The 16,022-nt window shown below is 42.0% G+C and overlaps 1 protein-coding gene across 1 annotated transcript in view; it reads left to right on the plus strand.

The window, feature by feature from the left end:
• gon4l (gon-4-like (C. elegans)) overlaps window positions 1-16,022 on the plus strand; it is a 39,294-nt gene that overhangs the window by 1,403 nt on the left and 21,869 nt on the right. The window contains exons 2-14 of the mRNA XM_038281188.1: window positions 960-1,083; window positions 1,166-1,308; window positions 1,384-1,458; window positions 4,493-4,543; window positions 4,619-4,657; window positions 4,732-4,833; window positions 7,048-7,146; window positions 7,218-7,337; window positions 7,420-7,657; window positions 10,502-10,603; window positions 10,674-10,714; window positions 10,905-10,999; window positions 13,039-13,282. Coding sequence (XP_038137116.1) covers window positions 960-1,083; window positions 1,166-1,308; window positions 1,384-1,458; window positions 4,493-4,543; window positions 4,619-4,657; window positions 4,732-4,833; window positions 7,048-7,146; window positions 7,218-7,337; window positions 7,420-7,657; window positions 10,502-10,603; window positions 10,674-10,714; window positions 10,905-10,999; window positions 13,039-13,282 — 1,473 coding nt within the window. The remainder of the gene's footprint in view (window positions 1-959; window positions 1,084-1,165; window positions 1,309-1,383; window positions 1,459-4,492; window positions 4,544-4,618; window positions 4,658-4,731; window positions 4,834-7,047; window positions 7,147-7,217; window positions 7,338-7,419; window positions 7,658-10,501; window positions 10,604-10,673; window positions 10,715-10,904; window positions 11,000-13,038; window positions 13,283-16,022) is intronic.

The raw sequence follows: 16,022 nt of genomic DNA on the forward strand, positions 1-16,022 counted from the left end.
AACTAAATTATACATTTAATCTCACATTTAGTCTGGTTTATCAGGCTAATCAACAAGCTCACCACCACGCACTGCTAGAATCTATTTTTCTATCCCATAACGAATGTTTCACATTTACCCCATTTATGCTATCTCAGTTCCTCGACTCCTCGCCTCCTAGTGACGATCTGCGGTATTACTGCCAGTATTGAAGGAGGAAATGAAGCAGTTTGTGGCGGTAATGCACCAAAAGTTGTTTGCCAACCGCCATAAAACACAAGAAGACGAAGAAGGAGGGAATCAAGCAAATCAAAATGGCGGCGCCCGTCACATTCAGAAAGTTATGCTTGATTATTATTGCTGTACTTCGGTGTTATTATTTAAAATGTTGCTTGGAGAAGATTTCAATTGTTGTTTATAGTTGAAGAAGAAGTTGTTCTTCTTCTTCTTCTGTTTCTGGAGGGGCATTACCGCCAACTACTGGAATGGAGTGTGAATCGCGATGTGCAGCCAGACGGAGATGACGCGTTCTGCTCATGCGCTCTTGTTATCAGAGAACCGAGCCAGGGAAAAACCGAGCCCACCTCTGGAACTGGTCTGCAGTTATCTCAGTCCGGTTGTGTCTAGCTCGGTTCAGTTTAGGTTGCTTTCCATTTACCCACCATAAGTTATCTCAGTAACTGAGCTTGGACCGGTCTCGGCACGGTTTTTCAAGGGTAGTGTAAATGGGGTAATAATGTCCTCCACTTTTTTAACATCACATCTTTACCTTCCACACAAAACTGAGAACCTCTGCTGCTCCTCCGTGCAGCTCGGCTAAATGGGCCGATTTAGCTGAGAACTGAAGTTTATTAATGTTTATATTTACAAACTGAACCACATAATGTTAATTCCGCCTCCGTGTCTCCATTAACCTGCAGGTTAGCAGCTCAGCTGCGTCTCATCAATAATTAGTTTGATGAATAAACTTTGTGTTGCAGATGGTTCAGGGTCTCCCAGCAGAGGAAGGCTTCGGTCCTCAGGCTGTAAAGTCAGAGAGGACAGGTGGACATATGAAGGACAGCGGCATCCAGGGACAGGAAGAGGAGGCAGCACCTGGCTCAGGTGAGCTTCTCACCAACCAGTGGCAGGGGGCGGGGCTACAGGACGTTTCAGTTTTTTCCCCCCCTGTTCTCGTACTCCGTAGATCTGGTGACAACAAATTGGGACGATGTCGCCATGGAAACCGATGAGGGAAGCGATGGAGAGCTGGGGCAGCTTGACCTCGATCTGGACAGGAAGTCCAGGCAGCACAACTTGACGTCCAGGAACGTGCGCGCCATCCTGCATGTGAGAACCCCCCCCCCCCCCTGAGCAGACAGGGGTGTGCTGAGCTGAAGCGTAACGCACGTTAATCTGTTGCAGGAGGTGATAACGCACGAGCATGTGGTCGCCATGATGAAGGCCGCCATCAGGGATACTCAGGACCTCCCCATGTTTGTGAGTTCCTGGTTGCCAGTCAGACCGTTTCTGTTTAACTCAGAACCGCAGAGATAAAGAGTTCTGGAAACTCCATTGATGACAATGGCGGAAAAGAGAGCTTAACCTACCACAGACATAAATAAACCATTCCAAACTGCAGGAAAATAGACAACGGATCTGAAAAATCCCATCATGCTCTCTGCTTCTACCAAGCCTTAAAGGAAAAGTCAGATCAGCAAGAAATAATCAATCAATTTAGCTTTAATCAGTAAAAAAATAAAAACAAACAATATTTTTCGTTGTGAGCGGCCATTTTTTCCCAAATAGTTACCAACCAGGGACTGGATGGAGGTGAAGCTTTTTCAATTAAAATAGAATATACAGAGGAAATAATGTTAACAAAAGTAGGAATAAAGAATGTTCTGCAGAGTTCTTTAGTTGACTTAAAAAAAAAAAAAAAAACGTTTTAAAGGAAAAGTTCTGTCAACTAGGAATAACCAGTGGATCATTATTTATACCTGAAACTAATACGTTCGCTGTGATTTAATGAATTTGGCGTTAATCAGTAAAAAATTAAAAACAATAATTTTCTTGCAATCACTGAGTCTGGGAGCGGCCATTTTTGCCCAAATATAGTAGCCCCTCCCTCCTGCCATCTTCCAGCAGTGACGTCACGGTGCGGTAAGCCTAGCGCCATTCTCCCCGCTTTCCAAGCTAAATCAATGGGAACTACTAGACACATCTGCAATCAACAACAATTATTGAAGATTTCCAGAGGACTTCACCATTGAAATTCACCAGAGCTATAGTGAAACTGACAATGCCCACGTGCATGGCAGCTGGATGCTGGAATACATCGGGTAAAAGTGAAAAAAAAAAAAGAGTTATTCCACCTTTCTGATTCCTGATCCTCCACGGACGGGTTGGTCGTTGGATCGCCAACTTGAAGAGGGAGGATTTGCCATCGAACTTCTGGCCAGAGAAAAAACCCGTAATATGTAGCCAACATTTGGAAGAAGAATGTTTTCAAGATGACTTGGATAATAGCGCGTTGTGACAAACACCAGATACAGCACTGGGACTTGATCAACAGCCGATACCGCACCGTGACGTCACTAACCAGTAGGTGGCAGTAGTGTTCTTTGACAAACATGGATGCCTCCAGTAAAGCACATTCAGATGAAAATTACTCTGAATTAAAAACACTGATCATTTATTGAACAGGATGGAATAATACCTCTTCTGCCTCCATTTATCTGTTTACTACAGTGTGTTGATTTCATATTAATGTGGATTTAAAGACATTTCAATAAGAAAATAAAAATTGCAGGAGGGAATATAAGAAAAAAAAAAGTCCAGTCAACCAAAACTTTCATGACCCTCATGCAGTACCTCCGTGGACCCCTAGGGGCCATGGACTCCCTGTTGAAGACATCTGACCTATAATATTAAAGCTACAGTGTGTAATAATTACAGGGATATACAGTCAGAAATGTAATATATTATACATAACTATGTTATTTATCATCATCTACGAGCTCAGCCTCTTAACCATAATATTTGCGTTGCCTTAGAATTCGTTATTTATAATTACATAGGAGCGGGTCTCGCAGCCATGGAGGCAGACATCTTTGCGCTATGGCAGCGCAGAGCCAACAAACTAGCGATTGCGAGATCGCCCATTACGCTCGAAAGTAACTACGGCAAGTTGAGAGAGATGAACTGAGACGGTACTGAACAACAGATGGCAGTATTAAAATGATCTATGTAAACAAACCTCATCACTTGAGAAGGTAGGTGATGCGGACGTCGTGGAAGACATTTTGTTCCGTAACGCTCGCCGTACTGTTGAGGGGGAGAAGCTGTGGGGGGGAGATGTTCATGTTGCTGCGGACTGCAGTCTGGACGTTAGATGTCGCTGAAAATTACACACTGTAGCTTTAAATCAGATTTAAAACCATTGTTTGCTTTAATGTATATTTTTTGTATATAATGTGTATCTTTATTTTTAATTTTTTTCAGATTTTTAAACAATTCATGTACCTGAACAGATAACAGGAAAATTTAAGTGAGCATGTGGGATTTATTTATTTAAGCTACCTACAGGAAGAAGAGCAAACTAAGAGTCATTTTGAATTCAGATCAGCTACAAAATAAGAGGAACAGGATGACGCATCAAGAACATTAAATCAAGTATGAGACCTCGAGGAGGATCCATTTTTCTTGATTAATTTGATTAAATCTTTTTTTTGGTAGATTTGTTGTGTGGACACAGTTTAGTGCGTCAATCAGTCTGAAACAGCTCCTGTATCGGTCACGTGATTTTCTTGATACGGTATGCGCACTAGGGGTGGAACGGTTCACAGAATCCACGGTTTGGTTTGGTTCGGTTCACGGTTTCGTGGTCACGGTTTTTGATTCGGTATATGTTGATTGTTAGCCTGACATGTTGGTCATGTTGCTGTTAGCATAAACAAAACGTGTTGCACAATGCTTGCACACTGTTTTTAATCAACAACTTTCTTTCCGCCGTCATCGTAGGTCACTCTAAATGCAAAGCGCTCCCATACAGCTGACCTATAAAGTGCTGCTGGCGCGTCTTCCAACTCCTGTTCTTTTCCACTCGCCATTCCGACACAATTCTCCACAACTGATTTTTTTCTGCTACACCCGGCTACGCTGCTTCGCTGCTTCTTCTTCTTGTTTACTACTGGTGGTTGGCTTTGGTCGCAGTACCGCCACCTTCTGCTCTGGAGTGTAAACGCTTCACCTATGAGAAAAAGGAGCAGCGCATGAACCGAACGAAACACACGCGAACCGAACCGAGACAGTCGAACCGAACGGTTCGGACGGTTTTCATAAACTCGTCCATTCCTAATGCGCACCAACACATGGGTTTACAGTTAAAGCTCGACGCTTGGCAGCCGGATCGGCGTTGGTTGACCCATCACTACTGTGACGCAGTGGAGTCACGATTGTCTGCAGTGTTTCTCAATAATCACGTCGTTCTGCAGACGCCTGGTTGTTGCTTTAAGTTTGTGTTTTCTCTCAGGAGCCCAAGATGACCCGGTCCAGACTGAAACAAGCTGTGCAGCAGGGACAGGTGAGCAGAACCTCCCGCCTCAAACCAGCTCTGCTGATCAGAACCAGCATCTTTATTGTGTCTCTTTGCTTCCAGCGTCTGAATTGGGGCCTGTCAGCCCTGAACACGGTCAAGGTAACGTCCGTCTCTCTGTCTGTCCCTCCTTCTGTCCGTTCTGTCTTGCAGTGTTTTTTATTTTATACACACAGGCTCCTCAGTTTGTTGACATCGATCTTGAAGAGGAGGAAGACTCCTCTGATGAAGAGTATTGTCCCAATGATGAAGAGGAGGAGGAGGACACAGCTGAGGAGGTGAGAAGAAAAATGGACTGAACAATTTATCTGACCAGGACCCAAACTAAATTTCTAGAACATAATTAATGTTTCTAATCTTTATCAAAGGCAGAAAGTTTTAGGTCAAACCTCTAAAACTGTTTTATTTAACTAATTGTACCCAGTTTCCTTTAGCTGGAACTCAAACTGGTTGACTGTCCTGCTGTGCTGCTGCTCTGTTGAACATTTTTATTGACAATTTGACCTCATTTCTTTTATCTTTAAAAGTGTGTCAGGTTTCTGGGGGGAAATTGTCAAAACTAAACTTCGCTGCATTTGCAGGTTTTCTACAGGTCATTAAATTATCATTTTTTTTATTTAAGGCCTTAATTGGCATTAAAATGAATTAAATGTGATTATCATAAATTTAGGGCTGATTAATTGTCAGCATAACGATAATCATGATTCTTTAGATTAATATTGAGTTCTCCATGATTTATTATAAACTTTAAGTTACTGAACATTAAGAGCAGCTTTAACAATTTTATCTTTGGGATAACAGGTATTTTAGAAAACTAATTTCTCTAGATTAACACACATGTCATCCATGTCTTATTTTATGCTGACCTTTATTTCATTCTTATAATTTATTTGTACGGCTACAATCTTATTCATCTCCTGAAAACAATTGCACTACCAGAAAAAATGTCCCGCAAGGGATTAATAAAGTAATTGTGATTTTGATTCAGGAGGCCCCAAATGAGCTGATTAATCTAGATTAATTCCAAGACTACAGTTAGATTAATCTGGATTAAAAAAAAAAATAGATAAAAAAAAAAAATCTATCTATGCCCCTGTCTGTCTGTCTGTCTTTCTTTCTAGTTTTTTGGATCCATTAGTGTGGTGTATATATATATATATATATATATATATATATATATATATATATATATATATTAGTGCTGTCAAAATTTTCGCGTTATTATCGCGTTAACGCGAGGCCATTTTAATGGCAATAATTTTTTTAACGTGAGATTAACGCTATGTGGTTTTATGGTACAATTTTCCAAGTACATCCCGCTGCAGCCTGCGGGAAGGCGGGGCTATTTTCCCCCAGTCTGTGCATTTCTCATAGGCTTCGAGAGCGGAGCTCCTCAAGGGAAAAGACGCTCATACACTGGGTGGCGCTAGTGCCTTTTCTTTAAGCCCCACCACCAACAAACAAGTTGAGTGTCTGGTAACTAGTAGCAACCTGAAATACGCTGAGAAAACAGATTACTGAGGTGAAATGGAATCTGCTACGGCACTCTTGCTGTCTGTGTACGCCACAGGTCAGTATCGTGTGAGTGTGTGTGTGGGTGTTCTCATTTTTGTTAAGAGGCTGAAAAGTAACTTTCTAGAGCATAGACTACCTCCATCTAGTGATGTCGGTCTATTGATTTTGATGTATTGATTGAAAATTGTTCATTATTATCTTGGTTAATTAACATCTAATGTTAACTGTACTACATTTTATAGCAGTAGGGTAAAATGCTTGTCTTTGTTCAAAAGACTGTATTGACCGTAAAGACTGTCTTTTACATCAGCCTGTTTTCAGGGCCTTTTTTTTGCTACATGCCTCCCCATCTTCTTGCCATATGTTTCTATGAATCAGTATAAATCAGTGTCTGTGACCTGTTTTCATTTTAAAAAAAGAACATTGGCACAAACCTAGCCTGTATGTATTTTTTGTATGTCATCGAGAGTATTTAAATGATTTTCAATCAGAAAAAAAATTTGCGATTAAAATGCGATTAATCGCGAGTTAACTCAGGCATTGATGCGATTAATCGCGATTAAAAAAATTTAATCGATTGACAGCACTAATATATATATATTTTCTTTTTTTCTAGTAAAAATCCCGACTTATACAATCAGACACGTGTGTTGAACAGAAAATCTAATTAATTGGATGCAAATGTCTAATTATCGCAAATTATACTCCTAACTTATTTAAGTTTTTTTTTTATTTGTCAAAATATTTAATATGATTTCTCTGAGAATTATTTCATGGCTTTGGGTTTATAGGGTTATTGGATGGGAGGAGTGGATCAGCTGAATATTGATTGTTAGGTTTCCTCATTAAAAAGGACTTAATAATAATTGGTTTATAAAGAACATCCTAACGGTTTATTAGAAACCTAGTTTACACAAGCAGCGATCAGGCTTTATAATGGTGATGAATAAGACACGGTCCTGATGCTCTCTGTGCAGATGTTCCTGAGTGATGCTGACAGCCTGGCCTCACCTCCCAGACTCCAGAAGATCTCTGCATCTGTGCATCTTGAGCAGAAGACTAAGGAACCTCTGCAGGTACTCTGAAGACCAGCTTTAATTCTGAGTAGCCGGTTACCTGACCTCTGACCTCTGGAAATGTTGTCCAGAGTGTTGCAGGTGAAGCTGAGGGTCAGGTGAGGGGCTCCTCCTGTGGTTTTTCTTCTGAGAGCTCATTCCTGGAGAGACTGAATGCTGTGGAGGAGGAGCTAAACTCCAACTATAACCAGGTAACGTCTCAGCTGCCTGTCTGTCTCATAAAAGAGAAAGAGGTGGTTGCCTTTCTAACTCTTACCCGTTTCTCTCTTTTAGCCCCTGGACAGAAAGCCGGCAGCAGCTGCTGATGATGATAATGACGGCGATGAAGGATGTTTAGCGTTTCGAACACGATCCAAACTTCCTCTAGTCAACGTTCCTATAGATCAGTTGGAGGCGGAGCTTCTGGCCCCTGACATCACGGCTGACATGTATGATCAGAGCTGTGCCCAGCTGGAGGAGGATCGTCATTGGACGAATTGGCTGCAGGGTCTCATGGCACCTGGTCCTGAAGGTCAGAGGTCATGTTTATTCTTTGAGAGTATCTGATTGCATCTGCTTTTCAGCTGCTCTTATAGAAAAGCTTTTTATATCTATTCTGATGCAGGGTTTTTAAACACTGCTTTGATTCCTTTCCAGCTATTGGAAAACCAGATCGATGCCAGACTTTTGTTTCTAGGTGCCTTTATTCGCCAACTGACTTTTTCTTTTTGGCAGAAACAATGTATTAGTTGATAACTAGCTGGTACTGGCTGTCACAGGCCATCTATTATGTGTCCCTCTTTTAGTGGAATTAACAACATGAGTGTCATATGATTTCGACTTTGCAAATACCAGGATGAACGCTGTTAAACAAAAAATGTTTGTTTGTTGACGTTCCCATGTTTGACTGTGATCTGGCTGAATTGTATCTGTAAAGCACCTTGAGATGACATGTATTGTGATTTGGCGCTATGTAAAAAAACTAATTAAATTATAATTGACATAATTGTAGAAACCTTTACCAGTCACACCGACAGTGCAATGACCTATTCATTGTGTTGCACTGGCAACGGACAGTGTGGTGACCTAATCGTTCTGTATTTTTGACATCAAACGCATAACGCCTTTATCACTTTGACACTTTGACAACGGACAGTGTGCCGGCCTAATCATTGCTAACGGACAACGGCCTGATGCTGCGTAACTTTGACAATGGATGGTGGGGCAGGCTAATTATAACGGCCTAATCATGGCGTAACTTTTACAACGGACAGTGTGGTGGCCTAATCGCTACGTAACTTTGACAAAAGACAGCATAATGGCCTATTCACTGCAAAACTTTGACGACGGACAGTTCAGGGGCTTAATCTTTGCGTAACTTTGACAACGAGCAAAGAAACAGCCTACTTGCAGCGTAACCCTGTAAGATCCATCTATGTTTGGAGTAGGGCTGGGCGATATAGAAAAAAAGCTTATCGATTAAAATAAAATTTTTGAAAAGATTTGAAACCATATTTTATGTGCAGCTCTGCCTGGACTTTTTATAATATTGCTAAATGATTTAATTTTAGTAAAGAACACAAACACAGACTTCCAATTAAATCTTTATTTAACCAACTTTTTTAACCATAACAAAATTGTTTTAAAGAAAAATAACTTAAGAGACCTGAGTTATGATATTAAATACTGACAAAGAATAAACTAAAGTGACCAGAAAAGTGACCAAAATAAATAAATAACAAATAAATAAATAGAATACCCTATTTGGGTGGGAATAGTACACCACCAGCTTGTGGTAATTGAAAGATTGTAGGACTAGGCTACCATGTAAACTCCACTCAACAAAAACAAAAACCCAAATCAACTCACCCTTTAGCCTAGCATTTCTATGGGGTATTTTTTCTCACCCCTATTCTTCTAGAGGTGCTGCTGGCACCTCGTTATGGTTCAGCTTAGGTTCCTGCTTTAAAGCTGAAGTCTGTAAGTTTTTAAAAATCACTTTTTTGTCATATTGGCTAAAACTGTCCCTATGCCCAGACAGCAGTACATCTGTTATGTAACCTGTGAAAAAAACTGCTTCAATTGGTCCCGCCTACTGCCTGTATTTCAATCTGGAAAGAATAATTCGGGACGAGACAAAACAACCAATCACAGCCAGAGGAGCGTCTGATGGAGTGTCAATCACAGCTCACACATGCTGAATCCCGCCCCCTCCCTCTCACCGCTGAACCTGCCGCTGCCGCCCGGCTGCCGCAGTCAGGAGGATGCGCGTGGAAGTCATGGCGGAGCGACAGCCACCAGCGAAAGAGAAACTGCCCTTACTGCCACTGCCGACAACTGCTTACACGGCATAGACTTCAAAAAAGAAGATGTCAATGGAAGAGCTGCCGCGTACGCTGCTTGGACGCTTCTGGTCGCATGCGGTAGCCGCGCAGATGCTGTGAGAGGGGTGGAGCTTGGAGGTGGGGCATGAGTGAAGCAGAGAGGGTGGGGGAGTGGCGTGAAACCTGTTTTTCTTCAAATTTTCAGTCGAAGTCTGCTCTCTTCTCAATGTTACAGACTGCAGCTTTAATCTGAGTTATTACTTTGAAGTTTCTGGCCCCTCAGCATTTTTCTCTCAATTGTTAGAACTACGTGGGAAACTGCCCAGAACTGAATATGTATATATATATATTTCCCCGAAATTCCCGAAGATTCCTCGGAGGAGAGGCGCATCGGGGCCTGCACAGCTCGTACTCCTGCGGGTGTGAGCGGCTGAGATGGAAAAAAAAGTTGGTTGTGTTATCAGACAGGTTTTCACTGGTTTTACATTTTCCAGATGACTGTGGTTTGTTTATTGTCCGACTTGCCATGACGGAAATACTGCCAAACTGGCGAACAACAAAAACCTTTCTTTGGAACAATTTCCTCCGCCTCTCCTTGCTGCGACATCTTCATGTGCTCCGTGTTGTAATTTGAAAGAGCGGCGCTTTGCGATGGCGTGTCTGGGTCCGCATTTGCGATTGGTTAGGAGGAAGTAGTGACTAGCATAAACCTACATGATAGGCTACAATGAGAAGGAAGGAAAACTGCGTTTCTTTTTTATCGAACTTTTATCGACCCTCTTTTTTTCTATTGCGCCACACGTCTATCGATCGATATATATCGTTATTGAATTATCGCCCAGCCCTAGTTTGGAGAGTTCCTTTACGTGAAGCGTAGTCACATAGACCTTGTCACCTCCATGGGACTTTGTGCACACCAAGGAGTATTTTCAATGTCATTTAAAACTTGGACCAGATTGGATGAAGCACCATCATTTAGCTGAGTCCCTGTTAGCTGAATCTTGTGGCACAAGTTTATCTTCTGTCTTTTTCTAACTCTAATTTATTTTTAGATGAAGCTGAGGATGACGACGACCCTGAGTATAATTTTCTGGAGGACCTTGACGAACCAGACCTGGAAGACTACAGAACAGACCGAGCCGTCCAGATCACCAGTAGGTGTAACCAAGCAGAGTTTGGAGTAGATGGTGAAGGTTTCCCTCTGAACTATACTTTCTTTTTCAGAGAAGGAGGTGAACGAGCTGCTGGAGGAACTCTTTGAAACTGTGAGTTAGTTTCTGTGATTCGCTCCAGCTGTTCTAGATGTGGCTTTCCTTCTTCTTTGTGTAACTGTAATGTTGTGCTCTAGTTAATATGGTTTAAGATTCATTTTTATAATTTCTGCAATTTTTTTTCTCTCCCAAACATAAAGTTTGGCCATAGGTGATTTTGATTATTTTTCATTTTTTACTCTAGCTCCAGGAAGAAGAGTTTCCAGCGGAGGAGGAGGGGCAGGAGCAGGAGTCCCCATCAGCTGCCGCTCCTAAGTTTAATATCCCGCAGGCGTTACGGTAACTCAACTCAGTTAACTGATGGTGAAGATCGATAGAAAACTATCTATTATCTAAAATGTTACTTAATTCTGCAGTTTCCATGTATCAAACGGGAAGGGAGATTTCATCTAAAAATATGCCGCTATCCTGTCAGATGAGCGTACCCATAGTCAATACCAGGGGTGTAAATCATACCCATCATGGCGATTCGATTCACTATCAATTCCCTGACCCAATGATTCAATTATTTTCTATAGTCATGAATATACCACGATTCAAGTAATTGAGTAAATTTTTTTACTTTACCGGCTAGACAATGTTTCAAATATATATATATATATATATTAGGGGTGGGACGGTTCACAAAATCCACGGTTCGGTTCGGTTCACGGTTTCGTGGTCACGGTATATGTTGATTGTTAGCCTGACATGTTGGGTCATGTTGCTGTTAGCATAAACAAAACGTGTTGCACAATGCTTGCACTGTGTCTCTCTCTAATCCACAACTTTCTTTCCATCGTCATCGTAGGTCACTCTAATGCTGCGTTCACACCGGATGCAGCAGGAGCAGCAAAATCGCGTCTGCTGCTTCAATTTTGCTGTTTGTACAAGTTTAGTTCTGACGCGCATCTGAAGCAGCTTTGCTGCTCTGGCTGTACTGTGGAGAAGTGTGTCTGATGCACGTTGGGCGGAGCTACTCTATCCTTTCTTTGCCTTGCAGCTATATTTGCTGTGATCAGTGGGAATAAAGTAGTTTTAATATGTTTTTAAGTGAGAAAATCCACCTGAAAACTTAATCAGTGCAGTCAGTTCATTCAGATTACCATCCCACCTTCCAATATTATTTCTGTCGGAGCCACTCAGACCCCCACATACCAGCGGTGCGCTATCAGTAGGATCCCATTCAACAGCGGCCTATGGCCGGGTCGCCTCCCCGCGGTTCACCGCGGCGGCTGGAAAAGTTTTAGCGCCACCGCAGTAAGCGAGTCAGAATTGCATCCAGGAGAAAATGGAAAAAATAGACCATAGGAGAAAAAAAAAACACGAATCGATACGCTTGCTGACATGTCGATGCATCGGATCGTCAGCTGTTGGATTGATGCATCGAAAGAAATTGATTATTTACACCTCTAGTCAATACACACATGCAAGATATTAGATTTAAGTGGATCCCTTTAGTCATGTTCAAAAAAAAAGTTTTTTTTAGTTCAGATCGCCATACGCTTCAAAAAACACCAAAAAGTAAGTTGTACATGTTTATTTTTTCTACATTGCTAAAGGGATACACGCCCATTGAGGTAGTTTAAAGTGTATTTTCTGTATAAAACTAAAGGGATAAATGGGTATTAACTATGGGTATGCTGGTCTGACGGGGTATGCTCATCTGACAGAACACCGCCCTTACCCTGAGGCAGCACCTAGATCTGTTTCTGCAGTAGAAAGACCAAGAGGTTTAATCTAGCTGTGGGGGATTTAATTTTCTTGATACTCTCTAAGAGGTGAGATAAAACTCCTCTGCTTTTGTAGAACTGCCTTAAAGAAAAACATGTAAACAAAAAGAAACACTGGAAAACAATCTTATCTCAGATGAGTGAGTTTTCAGCATTTTCACATCCCATTGGTCTCATCTACAGCTTTACCTGCTGTATCTGCATGCATGAACCTCCACAGGCAACACAGCTTCCTTTTAAAGACCCCTCACAGCTCTTGGTCTCATTCTAACTTCATTTAACTTCCACACTGAAGAGTGTTCTGAATCCGTAACCCACGGGTCCTAGCCAATCCTCCTGTAGGGACGGTTCAGCAGAGAAGTGCTGTGACCGTTTGGGTCAGGAGGAAGAGCAAGTTCCTCGGCTGCTTCTTTCACTAAAGATGACAATAGGAGAAATTAGCCAAGAGGAAAACACTGGATACCAGTGGGTGCCTTTTATCTCCATTGGTAGAAAGTTTAATAAATCTTTTGCTTTTTATGATCTAATTTATGCTCGTTTGGATTAAATCCGTAAGCTGCTGCAAGCACTTCTTGATTGTTTAATTATCTGTGATGCTAACTGTAGTTTCGAGGCTCCGTTAGCCGGGCTGCTAACGGAGCGAAGGCAGACGGTCCGGAAACAGTATGAAGCTTTGCAGCAGAGGAGAGCCCTGCAGGACACCACCAACCACCTCTGTAACAGCAGCAAAGATTCGTCCTGTACCCCCCCTCAGCCCGCGGTCTCAATTTTAGTTGTGGCAGGCCAGACGGGCCCCTCCCTCCACCTGGACCACGCCCAGAAGCTTCAGCTGCAACAGCAGGTGCAACAGGTATGTAGGCGGTGCTTCACTTGTTTCCTGGTCGGTTTTTTTTCTCTGAATTGATCTACGCTGCTGGTGAAGTTTGGTTTAAGATTCTTTTAGAGATGTTTCTGATCAAACATTCTGTGAGGAACATCTCAGGTTCTTTTTACAACTTTGTTCGATGCTTCATTATGGGAATTGCCTCGGGTGATTCAAACTACAGAATCTCCAATTGCAAGTCTGTCCCTGAAAGACAGGTTGATTGTTCAAATGCCCCCCCCCCCCCCCCCCCATTCAGACCGCACACGCTACAGGCAACAGAAGTAGCTAGTTTACACGCAAAGTCAAAGGTTGACGCGCATCAAAAGGTTATGCGGCGTGTTTCGAGCAGCGAATCATTAGCTTCTGAGCATCTGATGCGCTGCAAAAGCAGCAGCCGCTGCTGGAGTTTAAAAAATTGAACTTTTGCTGCTCGACACGCCTCATCAACCAATCAGAGGAGCTCATCTGGGAGCTGGCAGGGAGTCAGACACAGCACTGCTGATGCAGAGCACTATGATCACTCCTCTGAAACAGTTTATTAACGCCTAAATTAACTTAAAATGTAAAATATTGCCGGCAAAATATGTTCGCTTTTATTATCCTGGTGCCTGCAGTTTGGATTACGTACGTGAAAAATGCTAACATCTAATTCCAGCAGCCATGAACAGTAGCTGAAAACCACGAAGAGTCGACCAGGCCTGAGGCAGCTGCTGCTGGGGATTCCCAGTGACAGAGCACCGCCGGTATGTGGCGGTCTGAGCTAACCTGACTCCGCCAGATGGATTTGCTCCGCATATCCATCTGGAAACCTTCCGTTGAAGTAATTTTGGGAAGGGGCGAAAATACTGGTTAGCTGATTGGCCTATGTTGGTGATAGACGGGCCAAATAAACCAATCAGATCAACTAAGCATATGACGTACTAACAGAGCGACGACGAAGAGGAGCCAATTGATAGATCAAACTCTTGCCGAAACCAGTCGGGAGAAGAGCAAAAACATCTTTTCCTCTGAGAAAAGCCTCCAGAGCAGTGTTTTGCTCTTCTGTCAGTGAAGAAATACTCTGTAATTCCGATAAAACTTGCTCGATAGCCACGCCATGTTCTTTAGACTGAACTGTCGCGCTTCTCGTTGCGTCACACCTCAAAGCCAACGCTGATTGGACGTTTGTTTGGTGAACGGCTCCAAATTTTCTTCAACGGAGAGTCTCCAGACTGATCTGCGAGTGAAACCTTGAAAGCTCGCGAGATCAGGATGGTCTCACGAGGTTAGGTCTGAGCGGCTCCCACAGAGAAATAATGTTTGAAGGCAGGATGGTAATCTGGATGAACAGACGGCCACAGACGATTTTTTTCAAGAGGACTTTCTCACTTTAAAACATATTAAAACTACTTTATACCCACTGATCACAGCAAATATAGCAAAGCTGCTCTTTTTCATTTAACACAGGAGCAACAGAAGCATCTGGACTCATTTTACTGGACGTCTGACCTTAAAGGAATAGTACACCCAAAACATGATTAGCCTTCATTTTCTACTCACCCCCATGCTGAACAACACTCTGGAGTACTTTTTTGATATCTCAAATGCATCTGGAGATCTGGGAGGCTTCTTGCTGTCTGCTGACATTCAAATAATGGAGGTCTATGGCGCCCGAGGCAGAAAGGTCCATAAAAGTCCACAAAAAACGTTTCAATATTCCTCCATACTGCTCGTCCAATGTATTCCAAGTGTCCTGAGTGGGTAGCGTCTAGGGATGGGGATCGTTAATATTTATTGATATCGATACCTTTATCGATACTCCTTATCGATCCGAGTCTTTATCGATACCACTATCGATACTTTTCTGTTATTTGGTGGAAAGACGATGCAACAATATTTTTTTAACAGAACTGGTATTGCTTTTATTGCTTAACAAGTGAGCATAACAAAAACGTTTCTAGCCTTCAATAAACATGGCTAATGTAATAGGCCACTTTGAAATGACATAAAACTAACTAGAATATATTTTCACAATTGCTGGTTAATGTATTGTCTACTGTCACTTTTCATCATGTTTTTAGTGATTAGGAAAATATTTAACAAATAAATAATTGTATTTTAAATTAAATGTAACTTTTAATAAATGTTGGCATCAGTAGTTTAATTATATATTCTAAAATAGTTAGAGCAATATACAACTGTATTACTCATGTTTCTCGCCAAAAACAAAATTTCCAGTTTTCTTTACGTTACACTTGAACGCATCATGATAACCTAATTGTCGTTTTACTGAGCCAATCTGAACACATCATCACGCAGCACGTCTGAAACTTTATTTATTTTTCAAGCTAACTAGCTTGTATGCTTCCGATTACAAGACGGATTTCACAATTACTATTTTTAACTGACCGGACAAGCTACAAAGTCTGTGTGCGCTTACCAGTGGTACTCTGAGTGGATGATGGAGACGGGCCCCACTGTGGTGCGGAGGCAGGAGGAGGAGGAGGAGGTGTCTTTTCCGTTCAGCCATTCTCGAGTCGCGAGCAAAGTTAAGTGCCAGACTTCACTTGTTTTACTTTTAATATCTGTTTGCTTACAATTTCATTCCAAAACATTGGTGGACATGCTGCAGTGATTGGATTGATTAGATTTAAATGCCGACTCGCCCGACTCGAGGGACACACAATTATGTTACAGGACCTCCGGGAGAAAAAAAAAAAACGACCAGACTCGATAGTGGTATCGA

This window comes from Cyprinodon tularosa, unplaced genomic scaffold (genome assembly GCF_016077235.1).
Source record: "Cyprinodon tularosa strain WSP-4 unplaced genomic scaffold, ASM1607723v1 ctg168, whole genome shotgun sequence".
NCBI lineage: Eukaryota > Metazoa > Chordata > Actinopteri > Cyprinodontiformes > Cyprinodontidae > Cyprinodon > Cyprinodon tularosa.